Source organism: Podarcis cretensis, assembly GCF_951804945.1.
Source record: "Podarcis cretensis genome assembly, chromosome: 8".
NCBI lineage: Eukaryota > Metazoa > Chordata > Lepidosauria > Squamata > Lacertidae > Podarcis > Podarcis cretensis.
The window spans coordinates 49,617,769-49,634,487 of NC_137177.1; the positions used below are offsets into that span (position 1 = coordinate 49,617,769).

The window sequence follows — 16,719 nt, forward strand, 5'->3', positions numbered from 1 at the left end:
TTTTGGGCAGATTTCTACTTTTTTTGTTCTTTGCGCCAGGCTGCTAGAAATCCAAATTTGGTCTATTCTTGTCCATGTCATTTTTGCCTCAGAGAAGAAAGTTCCCTCTCTCTCAAGAGGGTTCCTTGTTCTCCAAATATCAATCAAATCCATAGTTTCGGTCATTTCAAAAAAAGTCTTTGGTAGTCTCCCTTCTTTTGAAATCACTTGTCTCTGTGCTTTATCCATGTTTGTTGAGACAACTCCATTCATATCTCCCATCATTACGATTTTATAGTCTATAAAGTCGATTAGTGTCTCATGCAGCTTCTTAAAGAATTCGGCCTTCCCTTCATTTGGGGCGTATACTCCGACTATCAAAATCTTTTCTCCTTGAATTTGTATTTCAATTGCCAGGTACCTTCCTTGTTCATCTTTAAATATCAATTTTGGAATCAACTTTTCCTTTGCATAGATCACCACACCTCTTTTCTTCACTTTGTCTGATGAGATGAATTCCTGTCCAAGCCTCTTATTTATCAATAATTTCCTGTGTATCCTGGCAATATGGGTTTCTTGTAGACATATTAAATCTAATTGTTCTCTCTTCAAAATGTGGAAAACTTGAAGTCTTTTCCGAGGAAGGTTCAAGCCGTTACAATTCCAGCTAAGAAGTTGCAGAGACATTTTGTATTTAAGTGCCTGTTCCTCCAACTGCTCCAAGCTTCTGTTCTTCCTCCGATGGTGGTGGTAAAAGTCCAAATGATAAATTTGCTATGTCAGGTGGTTCTTTCTCCTCTACAGTTCCTTTCTGCAAGTCCTCCACGTATCTCTCCAGAAACTGTTCTTTATCCTGAATTGTTCTTATTTTGATCTTCCTTCCTTTAAAGTTGAAGGACAGTCCTTGTGGGAACTCCCATCTAAATGGTATGGTATTTTTCTTCAGCAGGTCAACCAAATTTTTATAGAGGGTTCTCACCTCTAAGATATATTTGGGGATGTCTTTAAAGATCTGTATTTGACTATTTTGGATCACCAGTGGCTTTTGATAGTGTAGGTTCAGTATTTTATCTCTTTCTTCCTTTGATCTCAGTGTAATAAGACAATCCCTTGGTTTCTTGTCCTGCCTCCTGCCCAGTCGAAAGGCTGTTGTTATCTCAAATTCATCATCTTCGGCCCATTCCTCTTGCCAGAAAGCTATGAAGTTCTCTGTAAGGAATTCCACAAGGCTGTCCCCTTCCCTTTCAGGAACCAATCTTAATTTTAAATTTTTCTCTTTCCTCTGAAGTTCCAGTACAGAGAGGGTTGCATCATGCTCATTCACTTTTTTAATGATGGGCCCAAACTTTTCCCTTGTCTCCTCTGCAGTGTTTTTTGCACTTTCCGCAATCTTTCATGTTTCAGAGCTCTCTTGAATTAATCTATTTATAGAATCTGTGTTAGACGTTACGCTGGCTGTATTTACGTCCAATCTTGCTGTCAGCTCTGTCAATTTTTTGGAATTCTCTGTCGACAGCTTTGTCAATGCTTCCAAGGATTGGTTTATTTTAAGGAGTGCCTGTGTCATAGGATCCATAGAAGCTGTTGCTGCTTTTTCCTGTGCAGCTGGTGTTGTGCCTGATATTGAGCCCCTTTTCTTCTGAGATTGCTTTGCTTTGAGCCTTGTTACTATCTCTTCTGTTGGGCCACTCATATCCTCAAGGTCGTTCTCACAGAAATAGTTTCCAGGTGGAAAATCCCACTGTTTCTTTTTCAGTGCAACAATTTCACTTGGGACCCTCTAGAGGGAGCATTCAATTGTATCCAAATAGCAAGGAGAAACAAAGGGGCAAGGAAGCATAACAGTAGCCAACAATTTCCAAAGTCCCCACTATAAATTCTCAGTCTTTCAATGTAACCAAAAATGCAGCAGGCTAAATTAAAGTCCAGTAACTTTGTTTCAGACAAATCCCCACTTTGCACAGATTTATATGACAGTTCACTTCCCGGTGCCTTGTTTGGGCAGCCCGACCTGGGGAATTTGGCAGTGAAAGGTCTTATTTTCCCGTTAATTTTCAGCAGGTTATCAATGTCCAAATCCCTTCCCCCCTTCTCCTGCCTGTCGGGGGGGAAGTTTAAGTCCGATGTCAGGTTTGACAGTTTAAAAAAAGAAAGTTTTTTTTCCCTTCAAATGCAGCTTGCTTTTTCGTTGCTTTGTTTATCATGCAGCTCCGGGGAGGCAGACTTCCTTAGTTTATGCCTTTCCCGTTTTCAGCCAAATTTCCAATTTTAATGTCCCGTCAATCTCTCGATCTTACTCACGGGTGTTGTAGTCAATTTTCAGTTGCAGGAAGGAATCGGCGCTCTCCGCTCATGGCGACGCGGCTTCACTCCGCTAGCTGGGTGACGACTCTCAGCACCGCGCTTACCCCGATGCCGCTCCGAAGCCTTTAAAAAGGCTCCTTCACCGTACCGGGGGGCGCGAAAGGTGCCCACCGAATCTCCTTTGTTCACAGGCTCCGCGCCTGTGATTTTAGGGGTCCCCCGCTCGCCGTAGCGGGTCGGACCCGAACTAGCGGAGCAGTCCTGCCTCGGAGCTCGAGGCTAGGACCGCCATTAAGCGCTGGCGCCGACTGGAAGTCACCCGAGATGCATATCCCTAGGCGCTCCCCGAGGGGTTACCGCTCGGGGGCGCGCTTTAGGCCCTAGCCTCCGTAGGTTTCGGACGAGGCGTCGCCCCTCGGAGTCCTTTAACGAACTACCCTTCAAGCATTGGGGGAGGTGATGGTGTTCCTCCCCCCCAACCTCATCTGCATGATAATACCCCGGCCAATGCCTACCGCCAAACCGAGGGAGTTGTGACGATTTGCTACGAGGTAGGCGAAAAAACCAAGTGGCTCACAAAACCAGCCAATTAGCCAAATGGAAAAACTCCTACCAGGCCCCTTGCGGCGACCAGCCGAAGCCCATAGCAAGGTCAGTGGCAAAACCTAAAGGGCGGGTGGGTGGGAAACTGCGTCATCTCCAGGGAAGAAAGGGGGCGAGCCAGGGGCTGCCCTGACCTTAAGTGGCCCTACGAAGGCCCGCCCCTGCCGCCAGCCAATTGGCTGGTGCCACAGGGTATGCTAATTGGGTGAATCCCTGTCTCCCGCGAGGCTGACGCCAGCCTCGCGAGAGTGAGTGTGGGCGGGGTTGTGATCCCACAACCCCCCCTCCTCCTGAAGATCGGAAGGGGCGTTGTGTGGCTATTCCCTCCCCCCCACAGGTGGAATAAATGAAGACAACGGACACAGAGTTTTAGGTTAATGGGCGAAAATGGCCACAACTTTATTGATTACAGGAAAGAAGGGTATTGGCTTTAGGCATTGGCCCTAACCGACTATCCGGTCTGACCGGGAAGGGTTAAACACCAACAGGGGGAGCCACCCGAGATGCATATCCCTAGGCGCTCCCCGAGGGGTTACCGCTCGGGGGCGCGCTTTAGGCCCTAGCCTCCGTAGGTTTCGGACGAGGCGTCGCCCCTCGGAGTCCTTTAACGAACTACCCTTCAAGCATTGGGGGAGGTGATGGCGTTCCTCCCCCCCAACCTCATCTGCATGATAATACCCCGGCCAATGCCTACCGCCACCGAGCCGCAAGTCGGCTCGCCGCCAATACCCTCAGACCTGTAACCAATCCCTAACGCCTTGAAAAATATCTGCCAACCAAATATCATTGCCAGCATCAGATAGATGCACGCCATCCCAGCGATAAAGCATTTCCTTGTCAAACCGTATGCATGGGTGCTGAATGACCCGACCGCCCCATGCGGCCACTCTACGAGCCACCGTGTGCTCCACAATCCTCCTAGCTTTGTTCACAGCCACAGGTTTCTTTGCATCCTGCCAAAATCGCCTTTCCAGCAAAGATGACCAAATTATTGTAATGTTTTCATGGGATGCCCTCAACAATTCCAAGTCATTGATAATGTTCCATATCAAGTCAACCCCTTTCCTATACGCCAAGTCGTTCTCGCCCAGCTGGATGACCATGGCACTGGGTGGGCCCTCGGCAGCGATTTTTTTGGATACGACTGGGAAAAACTCTTCCCAATGCATACCCCTCCTAGTGATCCATGACAATTTGACCCTGCTGGGTAGCCGTAGCTCCTTATCCCAGCCCCTTTGTTCGGTGCGCCGCTTTGCCCAATATACGATGCTGTGGCCGAGGATCCACAGTCGAACCACACCAGTACCTGAAAAGAGAGAATCGAAGAACCGGATCAGGAGGAGTGCCCGGGGAGAAAGCTGAGGGGAATTTAGAAGGGCTTACGGATATAACCCTGGTATGCGTTAGATTTCCATCGACCCATGTCCATAATTCTTTCCGCCGGTAAGCCCATATGGGCGGCGGTGGTCGCTGCTCCAATGCGAAAGGAGTGCACGGCGTACTCCTCTTGGGGAAGCCCGATGGCGGCAATTGCTTTGCGCAAGACCCTGGTGAACTGCTGCTTTGAGAGGGAGGAACCGTCGGAATGCAAGAAAAAGGGGCCCCGAGATTCTGGTCTTACACACATGTATTTTCTAGCATCCTTTACAGGGCAAGGGCCCGCCTTTTGAGTCGCCTGCAGGCGAACCAAGGCTCCGTTGCCAAGCTGATCAGTCTTAGAACTACGGATTTTTAACATTACATGCGAACTACCCACAGTTACGTCCTCCAGCAATAGTCCCCTAGAGGCTGCGCGGTCCTCACAGACCATTTCGCCTATGCGTAGGGCGCCAAAAAATGCAAAAGAAAACGCTGCTGAAAATAATCTTGCTTCATATCTTGACCAGCACAGGGCCCTCAGCTTCCTACGGATTTGGGTGAGTATATCTAAAGTTATTGGCCTTCTTCTGTCCCGGCCTTGAGGCCTGGCCCTGCGCCAGCCCTCAAGCATCTTACGCACCACGAAATGCGAACAGGGATCCGCCGAAAATAGAGTTTTAGAAAAGAAGGATATAGCCGCTGAATGAATATTGAGGGTTTTGGGGGCCCGGCCAAGATCTCTAAGATGGACCAAATACTCTATGACTTCAGACTTGGACGGTGGCCTGCCTGGCTTGGACCGTCCCTTTCTGATGCGGAAGGATGTGAAGTCTAGCCATGCCTTATTATACGATCTCAGGGTAGAGGGCGCTAGCGCAGACAATACTCCCTTTATTGCTTCTCGTTGCCAATATTCCAGAGGTGCTCCGGGAATGGTTGCGGCTGCTGCTGCGCATCCGGCGCCAATGAGCGAAAGCGTTCCATCTGGAAACGAGATAAAGCATCCGCGATGTTATTATCAATACCAGGGACAAACTTGGCTGAAGCGTGAAGGTTCAAGCGCAAGCAGTTAAGGACAAAGTACCGTAAAAGGGACGCTACTCTGGGTGAGCGTGATGACTGTTTATTCAAAACTGACACGACCGATAGATTGTCCATCCAGAAACAAACCCTATGGTTTTTGAACTGGTCTTCCCATAAATGAATTGCAACAACGATGGGAAAGAATTCTAAGAATGTCAGGTCACGTAGTATCGGTTTGCCTTGCCAGGAGGGAGGCCAGTGCTGGGCACACCACTGGCCCCTGAAGTAGACCCCAAAACCTAAGGACCCAGCCGCATCCGAATGTATTTGGAAATCAGACTGCAGCGCCAAACTATCCTGCCAAAGCGATATGCCGTTGAAACCATCCAGGAATTGCAACCAAACAAGGAGGTCTGACTTTACTGCCTTGGAAAGGCGTACCCTATGATGGGGTGACCGTAAGCCCGTGGACAGCTTTGCTAGGCGGCCGCAAAAAGGACGACCGGGGGAAATTACACGGCAGGCAAAGTTGAGGTGCCCCAGGAGGGATTGAATTTGCCTCAAGGTGACCTTCTTTAGGGGCAGCATTTGGCCGATAAGCTCTCTTAAGGTAACCAATTTTTCCGCCGGTAAGCGCGAGGTTTGGGCTACGGTATCAAGTTCAATGCCCAGGTAGGTCATGGTAGTGACCGGACCCTCGGTCTTCTCGCTTGCCAGAGGGACCCCCAGCTCCCTAGCTAAGGACTCGAAGGCCAGGAGGAGGGACCTGCACTCCCCTGCATCACTTGCCACCAAAATAAAATCATCGAGATAATGACCCACCCCTAGAGAGCCAGTTCTAAACTTTAGGGCCCATTCCAAGAATGTGCTGAAAGTCTCAAATGCAGCACAGGCAATAGAACAACCCATGGGCATAGCTTTGTCAATGAAGTAAGCTCCCTGGAATTTGAAACCCAACCAGCGGTAGTCTTCCGGATGAACCGGAAGTAAGCGAAATGCTGACTCAATGTCGCATTTTGCCAAAAAGGCGCCCCTGCCAAAGCTCCGCACCAACCGCACAGCTTGATCGAAAGACGAATACTTCACCGTGCACATCTCTTGGGGAATGGCGTCATTAACCGAGGTTCCTTTGGGATAGGACAGGTTGTGTATCATTCTAAATTCGCCGGGGGCCTTCTTTGGGACAATACCAAGCGGGGAGATATGAAACCCTTCGATAGGCGGAGTTGCGAATGGACCGGCCACCCTGCCGGCTGTAACCTCCTTCTGTATCTTTTTAAACGCGATGTCAGGCCTTTCCAAGACTGATTTCTGGTTAGGGGGGCAACTGGAATTGGGTGTGAAGGCAACCGGAATTCTAAAACCTTCAGAAAACCCTTCATCCAGTAGGTGGGCTGCACATCTATTTGGATAGAACTTTAGCAATGCTCTCAAGGGTTCCAATTTTATCGGAGAGCACGCGAGGCCTAGGGAGATGTTAGAAATGAGCCCCAGCTGGCCCTTGGGCGGGGGCTGCTGGTCCGACGGAGCCACCCCTGTTTCCCCGAGCGAGGTGACCCCTGCCTCCCCGAAAGGGCTGCTGCCTCCCTTTGAAGCAGTTGACTGCAGGGTGGCTGCCTAAGCACCTATCACATTCATGCAAGTACTTACAATTAACGCGCTGACAGGTACCCTTGTTGAAGTCCCAGCACTGCCTACGGCGTTGGGTCTCCACCTTACCAAATTTTGGCTGTTGGGTGGCTTTCTTCTCGATATTGGGCCCCACATGGTCAAACCAGCAATTGTTGTCCTTTTGGTCCCAGCGCGTTGAAGACAGTAGCGAGGCATTCCTCCGAAAGTCTTCATCATACGCCAAAGCAGCTTCATCTCCTGCCAACTCCCGTGCCCTCCTGACGTGTGCCAGATAGGACACGAGATGCGCGCCCCTCTTGGGATAGCAACTTGACACCACAGCCATAAACACTTGATAGCCATTAAGCCAATTCTCAAACGTTCGCTCTACCCGGGGTACCCTGTACCTCCTTTTCCCATAGTACTTAATTTTCTCCCCTTTCCCCTTGACCTGAGCTGGGGGCAGCAAGGAGAACATATCTACATAATTGCCATTCAATATCTTGTTCCTCTTCCTCTTAGAGAGGTGGTTCCCCAGAATAAAGTCAGTGGCGGCGTTGGTTGAGACTTTAACGTCTGGAACCAGGGCCCCATCCTTCCAATCAAGTGTGCCATTAAATGTCTTCCTGTGTGAGTTGGCCCTCCGTTCGTGCACCCACTGGGGAGCTCCAATGTCCTCCCCCTCTCCCCAATATGATTCCATTGGAGCGTCACTATCCCCATCTGAGGAGGAGGTACCTGTTTCATCGTCGGAGTCCGAAGTATGCCTCTTCTTGCTTTTCTTGGACTGGTGCTTCTTCTTCGCCTTCCGCTTTCCGCTCCGTGATGTGTCGTCACCGGGGGCCGGGTCGCTGGCTGAGGCCACCTGCTGAGGGGGCAGCTCTTCCTCGGAAGATGACTCCTCCGAGGTGCCCGGTCGCCTTGGGTTGTCCCGAAATACACTGGGAACATCCACCACCTCTTGGCGGGGGGCTGATGTAGAGGCCACTGCCGGCCCGGCACTTTGAGCGCTCGCTCTAGGTTTTTTAGCTGGTGCCTTGCCTTTTAGTGAACCAGACTTAGATTTTTGAGTTCGGGCAGCTTGTAAGCGTGTCCGTGGCCTGCTGGGGGCCTGCTCAACCACACTGGCTGCACTAGTGGAGGGACCATCCTGACCCTGCTGACTGGGGGGGGTGTCTGGTATGCAATCTTGTGACACCTCGACTATGTTCGGGGAGGGAGTGATGGGTGTCCTGCACTGTGCGTAGAATGCTTGCAGCGTGGAAAAAAGCTGGGCCATGGCCTGAGGGTTACAAGGGCCTGTTGGTACCAGGGCGTTACCACGCTGAGATTGTTGGGGATTGCTGTTGCTCTCCATGTCCAAGCCAAAAGCAGCGACTTGGGGGGGGCAGTCAAGTTTTATGCAAATCGGGAATTTATTTATTTATTTATTTATTGTTTATTTATTGTTTTCTACCTGTCTTTTACCAAAACAATTTTTATTATTATTATTATTATTATTATTATTATTATTATTATTATTATTATTATTATTTTATTTCTTTATTTATTCATTTACTTATTTATTTATTTATTTATTTATTATATTTATCTATCTTTATTTATTTATTTATTTATTTATTTATATAATTCTTGTTTATAATCAACAACCGCAATGGGAAACAGGCAACCTGATCTGCCCCACAATCACTGGCTGTTGCTGTAAATAAGGGATCTGAAATGCACTTCACAAAATGCTGCAATTATACTTCTTGCCGCTAGTTGGCAGTGTTCGCCAGGAATTCGCTTAAACCCACCGCAGAAGACGGGAACCAACGTAACTTAAAATAGAAATTTGTTGTTCACCAAAACGCTAAATAAACAGTAGCTGCCAAATGCAAATGTGATATATATTAGTATTGTCTTCTGGATTTTTACTGATTAGTAGTTAGGAGCATAAGTATGAGGCTTTTATTTATTTTTATTATTATTATTTATTTATTTGTCTATTTATTTATTTATTTATTTCCCAGCGAACTGCACTGGCAGGGGCTCCCCTGCTGGTGGCTTAGAGGCGCGCTGATAGAAGACCTGAGTGTATCAGAGCCTAGAACCACGGGAAATCTATATAAACTCAAAACAAATCGCAGGCAAGAATATTTAAAATTTTAAATGCGGTTGCCAGCCCCTTTCCCTTAAACAAAATGGCTGCCCCAGCTTCACACGTGGCCTCCCAAAATGGCGATTGGCAGGGGAACAAGGAACCAAACTCAGTACTATGCAACAGCGTATAGCAGATCAGCCTCTGGAGACAATGCCCCTAATTATCGCTCATTAGCTGTGAATTGACCTGCCGGCCAGCACACAAAGACGTTTCTATGGCTACACAAACAGCCAGCAGGCAACAAAAGCCTCCTTAATGGAGTAACAGCAATAGCGTTTCTATGACAACCACAGAATGCAGCCCCAGCAGCCCCAGGGGTAGGGAGGTGGGGGAAGGAGCTCGGAGCCCAGGGAAGAATTAAAAACCCAAGCAGACATGGAAGTAAAATGCCCACTTTAAACAAGCTGGTGGGGAGGGTAACAGGGAATGGGAGCAATTACAATGTCCACAAACAACAAATAACAGAATAACAAATAACAAATAACAGAAGGAGAAGCAGAGACTGTTCAACATCAGCTGTTTAAAAAGCAGTCAAACCACGTGGTTTAGAGGGGAGAAACGAAGGGGCGGAACGGAGACTGATTAAAGTCAGCTGTTTAAGGGAGGGGGAGAAACGAAGGGGCAGAATGGAGACCGTTTAAAATCAGCTGATTAAAGAGCATTCAAACCACGGGGAGAGAGGGGGAGAAGGGGCAAAGGAGGAAGGATGAGGAAATTCTGAAGCACCTCTGCTGACCACGGGAACAATAAACACACACACAAACAGCAACGCACTAGCGGAATTAACGACGAATGGCTATGCAGTCACCCCCCAGGCACCCCAATCAATTAAAATTCAGCCAAAGTACCCAATTATGAAGAGAGCAGCGCAATAAAGGCGAATTAAGCAGCGCTCACTCCTAGAGGAGAAAGGAATAACGAAAGGTAAACTTCCCTGCCGGCAAGCCTCTTCCGAGATAACTCCACGTGGTCCAGCAGCTGAGGGAAACTGCGTCGTCTCCAGGGAAGAAAGGGGGCGAGCCAGGGGCTGCCCTGACCTTAAGTGGCCCTACGAAGGCCCGCCCCTGCCGCCAGCCAATTGGCTGGCGCCACAGGGTATGCTAATTGGGTGAATCCCTGTCTCCCGTGAGGCTGACGCCAGCCTCGCGAGAGTGAGTGTGGGCGGGGTCGTGATCCCACAACCCCCCCTCCTCCTGAAGATCGGAAGGGGCATTATCAGACAAGTGGTATATTTTTGCAAGTTTGACTGGAGTCATGTACCATCTATATATCATTTTCATTACATTTTCTTTCAATACATTGCATGCAGTGAAATTCAATCCAGTAGTCCACAACTTTTCCCAGTCCTCAAACATAATGTTATATCCAATGTCCTGTGCCCACTTTATCATGGCTGATTTAACCATTTCATCTTGTGTATTCCATTTCAACAGCAAGTTATACATTCTCGAAAGAACTTTGGTTTTAGGCTCTAACAGTTCTGTTTCTAACTTCGATTTTTCCACCTGGAAACCTAGCTTTTTGTCAAGTTTAAAAACTTCTTTAATCTGTGCATAATGTAACCAATCTCAGACTTTGTTTTTCATTTTCTCCTGACCCTGCAATTTCCAATTGTCTCTGTCCTTTTCTAATATTTCCCAATACTTTGACGATTTGGCCTCCATATTGAGTCTCTTCCGGGCCTTGCAAGCCACCTTGGAGTTTTATTTTCCAATAAGTCTTTGTATTTTGTCCAGACATTAAACACTGCTTTTCTGACAATATGGTTCTTGAAAGCCTTATGAATCTTAACCTTATCATACCATAGATATGCATGCCAGCCAAACGCATTGTCAAAACCTTCCAAATCCAATATGTCGGTGTCCTCCAGAAGTAGCCAATCTTTTAGCCAGCAGAAAGCTGCTGATTCATAATACAACCTTAAGTCTGGCAGGGCAAAGCCCCCTCTTTCTTTCGCATCTATTAATATCTTAAACTTAATTCTGGGCTTTTTGCCCTGCCAGACAAATTTGGAAATATCTCTCTGCCACTTCCGGAAGCACTCTGTTTTATCCACAATCTGTAATGTTTGAATCTGTAATGTTTGAAACAAAAACAACATTTTTGGCAATACATTCATCTTTACAGCGGCGATTCGGCCTAGCAAAGAAAGTTTCAGTCTAGTCCAGCTTTCTAAATCTCTCTTAATTTCTGACCAACATTTCTCATAATTATCCTTAAATAGATTTAGGTTTTTTGATGTTATATTTACCCCTAGGTATTTTGCTTTTTTCACCACATTTAATTCTGTCTCTTTCTGAAACCGTTCTGATTCTATATCTGTCAAATTTTTTCCCAATACCTTAGTTTTCTGCTTGTTTAATTTAAATCCCGCCACCCGACCAAACTCTTGAATCAGTTGTAATGCTTTTTTCGTGCTAGACTCTGGCTCCTGTAGGGTCAAAACTATGTCATCTGCAAACGCTTTCAGTTTATATTGTTTCACTCCGACCTGAATTCCTTCAACCATCCGGTCCCCTCTAATCATGTTCAGGAGCACCTCCAGGACCGAGATAAATAACAATGGGGAGATAGGGCAGCCTTGTCGTGTTCCTTTTTCAATTTTGAACTCTTCCGTAATCACATTGTTAACTATCAATTTGGCCTTTTGTTCTGAATAAATTGCATCTATCCCATTTTCAAAACCCCGTCCCACTCCCATTCCTTCCAAATTTTTCTTCATAAATTTCCAAGAGATATTGTCAAAGGCCTTCTCCGCATCTATAAAAATTAATACTGCTTTTGTATTTATATTTGTTTGTAAAAGTTCCAAAATGTCAATAATATTCCTTGTGTTAGCAAACAAATGTCTGCCTGGGAGAAAGCCTGCCTGATCCTTATGAATTACTTCATTTAAAACTTTTTTAAATCTACTTGCTAAAATATCTGCAAATATTTTGTAATCCACATTTAAAAGGGAAATGGGGCGGTAGTTCTTAAGTTGTGTCTTTTCAGTTTCTGATTTTGGTATCAATGTGATAAATGCTTCTTTCCACGTTTCCGGCGCCTTCTTCCCTTCCAAAATTTCATTGCTGACCTCCATCAGTGGTTGTATCAAATAGTCTCTCAGTGTCTTATAGTACTTGGAGGTAAGCCCATCTGGCCCTGGAGATTTGCCCAGTTGCATGTTCTGAATGGCTTGTTCAATCACCTGTCGTGTTATTTTACAGTTCAGGGTTAATCTTTTTTCTTGTTGCAATTTTGGTAGCCCGTTCTTTATCAAAAATTGTTCTATCTGTGCCTCATCTTGCGGCCCTTGGGTGTACAGTTGTTTAAAATACCTCTGGAAGCACTTTCGAATCTCCAAAGGGTTCTGAACATTTTTCCCTTCAATCTCTAGATTTGTAACTATATTCATTTTCTGTCTCTTCTTCAACTGCCATGCTAGCAGTTTCCCACATTTGTTTGCCGATTCAAATGTTCTTTGTTTCATTTGTTTGATTCTCCACTCTATTTCCTGGTTTATCAATTTAGAATATTGTGCTTGATATAGTTTAATTTCTCTCAAAATCAGCTGTGACTTCGGATTTAGTCTTAACTTTTTCTCCAGTTCTTTAATTTTCTCCAAAATCTTGTCTTTTTTCTCATTTTGTATCCTTTTCTTTACAGCATTTTGTTGTATCAAGAACCCCCTCATCACAGCTTTGCTTGCGTCCCAAATAGTTCTTTTTTCCACTGTAGTGTTCAAATTTATCTCAAAATAGTCCTTTAAAGCTTTTTGGGCTTTTTTGACAATCTCCTGATCTCTAAACAAATTGTCATTCATCTTCCATCTAAAGGAGCCAGATGGTAGTAGTGTCATATCCATCTTTACTGCATTATGGTCGGAGCAAGTTTTTGGGCAGATTTCCACCTTTCTGGTCTTCGGTGCCAGGCCTCTAGATATCCATATTTGGTCGATTCTTGTCCATGTCAGTTGGGCTTCAGAAAAGAATGTTCCTTCTCTTCCCAAGGGGAATGGGGGCAGGCCAAGGGTTTGAAAACGGTATAGGTGCAATCTATTCAGAACAAAAAGCTAAGCTAATTGTGAATAATGTAGTTACAGAAGAGTTTAAGATTGAGAAAGGAACACGACATGGCTGCCCAATCTCCCCATTGCTTTTTATATCGGTCCTGGAGGTTTTGCTCAATATGATTTGAAAGGACCAATTGGTTAAAGGAATACAACTCGGAGCTAAACAGTATAAATTGAAAGCTTTTGCTGATGATTTAGTTTTGACATTACAGGAGCCAGAATCCAGTACTAAAAGAGTATTGCAATTAATTCAAGAATTTGGTCAAGTGGCGGGATTTAAGTTGAATAAGTTGAAAACTAAGGTGTTAGAGAAAAACTTAACAGAGATTGAGAAAGAGAGGTTTCAGAAGGAGACAGGATTAACATTGGTTAAGAAAGTGAAATATTTACGGGTTTATATGACTGCTAAAAATGTGAATTTATTTAAAGATAATTATGAAAAATGTTGGATGGAAGTGAAAAGGGATTTAGAAATATGGTCAAAATAGAAGTTATCATTGCTGGGCTGAATCGCTGCGATAAAGATGAATGTATTGCCTAGGATGCTGTTTTTGTTTCAAACACTGCAAATTTTGGACAAGATGGACTGTTTCAAGAAATGGCAGAGAGATATCTCAAGATTTGTCTGGCAGGGCAAGAAACCTCGAATAAAATTTAAGATTTTAACTGACGCTAAAGAAAGAGGTGGATTTGCCCTGCCAGACTTTAAACTTTATTATGAATCAGCCGCATTTTGTTGGCTGAAAGATTGGCTGCTTCTTGAAAACACGGACATTTTGGACTTAGAAGGTTTTAATAATGTTTTTGCATGGCATGCATATCTGTGGTATGATAAGGTCAAAGCACACAATGCCTTTAAAAACCATATTGTCAGGAAAGCTTTGTTTAATGTTTGGATGAGATATAAGGACTTGCTTGAAAGTAAAACACCAAGGTGGCTGTCACCTATGGAGGCTAAGACTCTGAAAAAACTTAATATGGAGACAAACTGGCCAAAATATTGGGAAATTTTGGAACAGGATGGAGATAGATTAAAGCTGCAGAGCTTTGACAGTTTAAAAACTAAAGTACGAGACTGGCTTCACTATTATCAAATAAGGGAGGTTTACAACTTGGATAAGAAAATTGGTTTTCAGGTGGAAAAATCAAAATTAGAAACAGAATTGTTAGATCCTAAAACTAAGAATTTATCAAGAATGTATAACTTGCTGTTGAAATGGAATACACAAGATGAAACGGTCAAATCTGTTATGATTAAATGGGCACAAGATTTTGGACATAACATTATGATGGTTGACTGGGAAAAGTTATGGACCACAGGTATTAAGTTTACGGCTTGTAATGCCTTAAGAGAGAATTTAATGAAAATGATTTACAGGTGGTACCTAACCCCAGTCAAGCTGGCAAAAATTTACCATCTGCCCGATAATAAATGCTGGAAATGCAAAGAGATTGAGGGCACATTCTTTCACCTTTGGTGGACGTGTCCTAGGATTAAGGCCTTCTGGGAGATGATTTATAATGAAATGAAAAAGGTATTTAAATATACCTTCCAGAAGAAACCAGAGGCCTTTCTCCTGGGCATGGTCAGCCAATTGGTGCGAAGGGAGGATAGACCTTTTTATATACACGCTACAACAGCAGCAAGAATACTTATCGCGAAGTATTGGAAGACACAAGAATTACCCACCTGAGAAAAATGGCAGACGAAAGTGATGGACTATATGGAATTGGCTGAGATGACTGGCAGAATCCGGGACCAAGGAGAAGAGTCAGTGGAAGAAGTTTGGAAAAAAATTAAATATATCTTCAAAAATATTGTAAAATTAAGGACTGTTAGAAAGATGTTGGAAAAAGAAAATTAGGTGGCTTTGGTTGAAATGACATAAAGGACTAAGTAAAGATGAGTTGATGAAATTGATGAAAGAGAGGACGTTAAATTGCAATATATTATATTAAATTACTTAAATGAAAATAAGGTTGGAAGGATTTGCTGAAAAAACGATTTAAATTGGAATACAAAATTGGGAGGTGAGAGGAAGTCAAGGAAACAAGTAAAGGAAGAAAGTTATGTAAAGGTTTAATCAGTTCTTTTTATTTTTTAAGTGAATGTATTTTTCTTTTTTTTCTTTTTTCAGTGGTTGTTGTATTTTCCTTTTTGTGTTTTGTATTGTTCCTTTTTCTTTCTGTAATTCTCAAAACTCTGAATAAATATTATTATTAAAAAAAAATAGAGCTCACCTGAGCACCTGGTCCCTCTGGGTTCCGACAAGTGGCAAAGATCCATTCTGGCCTGTTGCTTTTCTCCACCAGCTGCTTGACCAGTTCTAAGCCAATGCCCCGGTTGGACCCAGTCACCAGGACGGAACGCGCATTCAGCATAGACATCTTCTAATGGATGAAACGTTTTGCTTGCCTAAGTCCCCAGCTCCTCTGCTGCAGTTCACACAAATGATTGTCCACCTAAACCAGGTCTCCTAAACCAGGTCTACTTTGCCAGCTGCTGGCAGCATAACAAAAAGAAAGAGGAACCGGTTTAGCGTACAATCCCTCTACAAGCAAGTCAAAGCAAGGTTATTCAGCAGAATTGTTTGCCCAAAGGGGATTTGATTTGGGAGAAAAAGAAAATAGGAGGGGGGGGGGTGTACTTGTCAGAGAGCAAGAGACAGGCAGAGACTGCCTGAAAACTTTGGAATTGTGCAGTGTGCAGGTTATTTGCCTACCCTTTGGAGTTTGACCCTACATTCCATGCCTCAGCAGATCTTGAGTCAATTCCTTGATTTCTGAGCCTAATGGAAAAACAATATTCCTGCTGTAGAGGTCTTCAAGGGCTCCTGCATAGCTTGGGGGTGGGGGAATAAGCAGCTCACTGCAAATTTCAAGAGGGGAGATTTGGTAGGGCTTGCCAGAGCTGTGTGCCAAAGAAGGCTTGGCAACAATGTGTGAGATCAGTGTCTGCTCACCCCCCTTTCCTTTCCCTCAACTGGAAAAAGAGAAGGGGGCTAAAGGAAAACAACAACCCAACTGCTTCTGTTTTGGATTTGCAGCTATAATTAGGAACAAGTATGATGGCCCTTCCACACCATCATGATTTTATGAGGGAGGATTCACGTGGGTACCTGGAAATCTAGGTGTGGATTAAAGCCTTTGTGCAACAAATTCACCTCAAATTGACTTTACAGTTAGAAAAGTGGGAGGGAAATGCACTGAAAACCATGAAATGAATGAAGTATAAATGTCCTGCAAACAAATCAGGATTAATGCAGGAGGAAAGTTCATTATCCTATAACGTCCTTGCAGACAAATCAGAACTGCTCAATAAAGATCAGATGTAATCTAATCTCTGTGTAAACTTTATGCAACCAAATCAGGAAGAATGCTACTAAGTAGGTCATTTGGAAGAGCCCTTAGTTAACTGAGGCAGCTCTTGTTCTGGCTTGTTAGAGATTAAGCATTTCTGGTTAACTGGCCAAGTATGGCCAGGGAGGGAGGTAGAAAAAAATTCCATAATGCTCTCAACGGGAGTTTCTTTGTGGCGGATCTTCTTAACTAGGTCTACTTCGCCTTGGCTACTCCCATGGCTTGGCATACTTTCTTTTGGTGAGAGAATGGGTCTTTGCATAACTAAAGAGATGGTCAAGTG

The 16,719-nt window shown here is 44.7% G+C and overlaps 1 protein-coding gene across 2 annotated transcripts in view; it reads right to left on the minus strand.

Annotated features, from left to right (window-relative positions):
- The window catches only part of LOC307222550 (C-signal-like), a 33,612-nt gene extending 17,746 nt beyond the window's left edge, over window positions 1-15,866 (minus strand). Inside the window, exon 1 of one of the 2 annotated variants that reach the window (XM_079987927.1) lies at window positions 15,318-15,866. In XM_079987927.1, the coding sequence (XP_079844053.1) occupies window positions 15,318-15,464 (147 nt within the window). In that variant the 5' untranslated portion in view covers window positions 15,465-15,866. The remainder of the gene's footprint in view (window positions 1-15,317) is intronic. The other variant, XM_079987926.1, reaches the window with a different exon arrangement.
- Window positions 15,867-16,719: the final 853 nt, after the last annotated feature.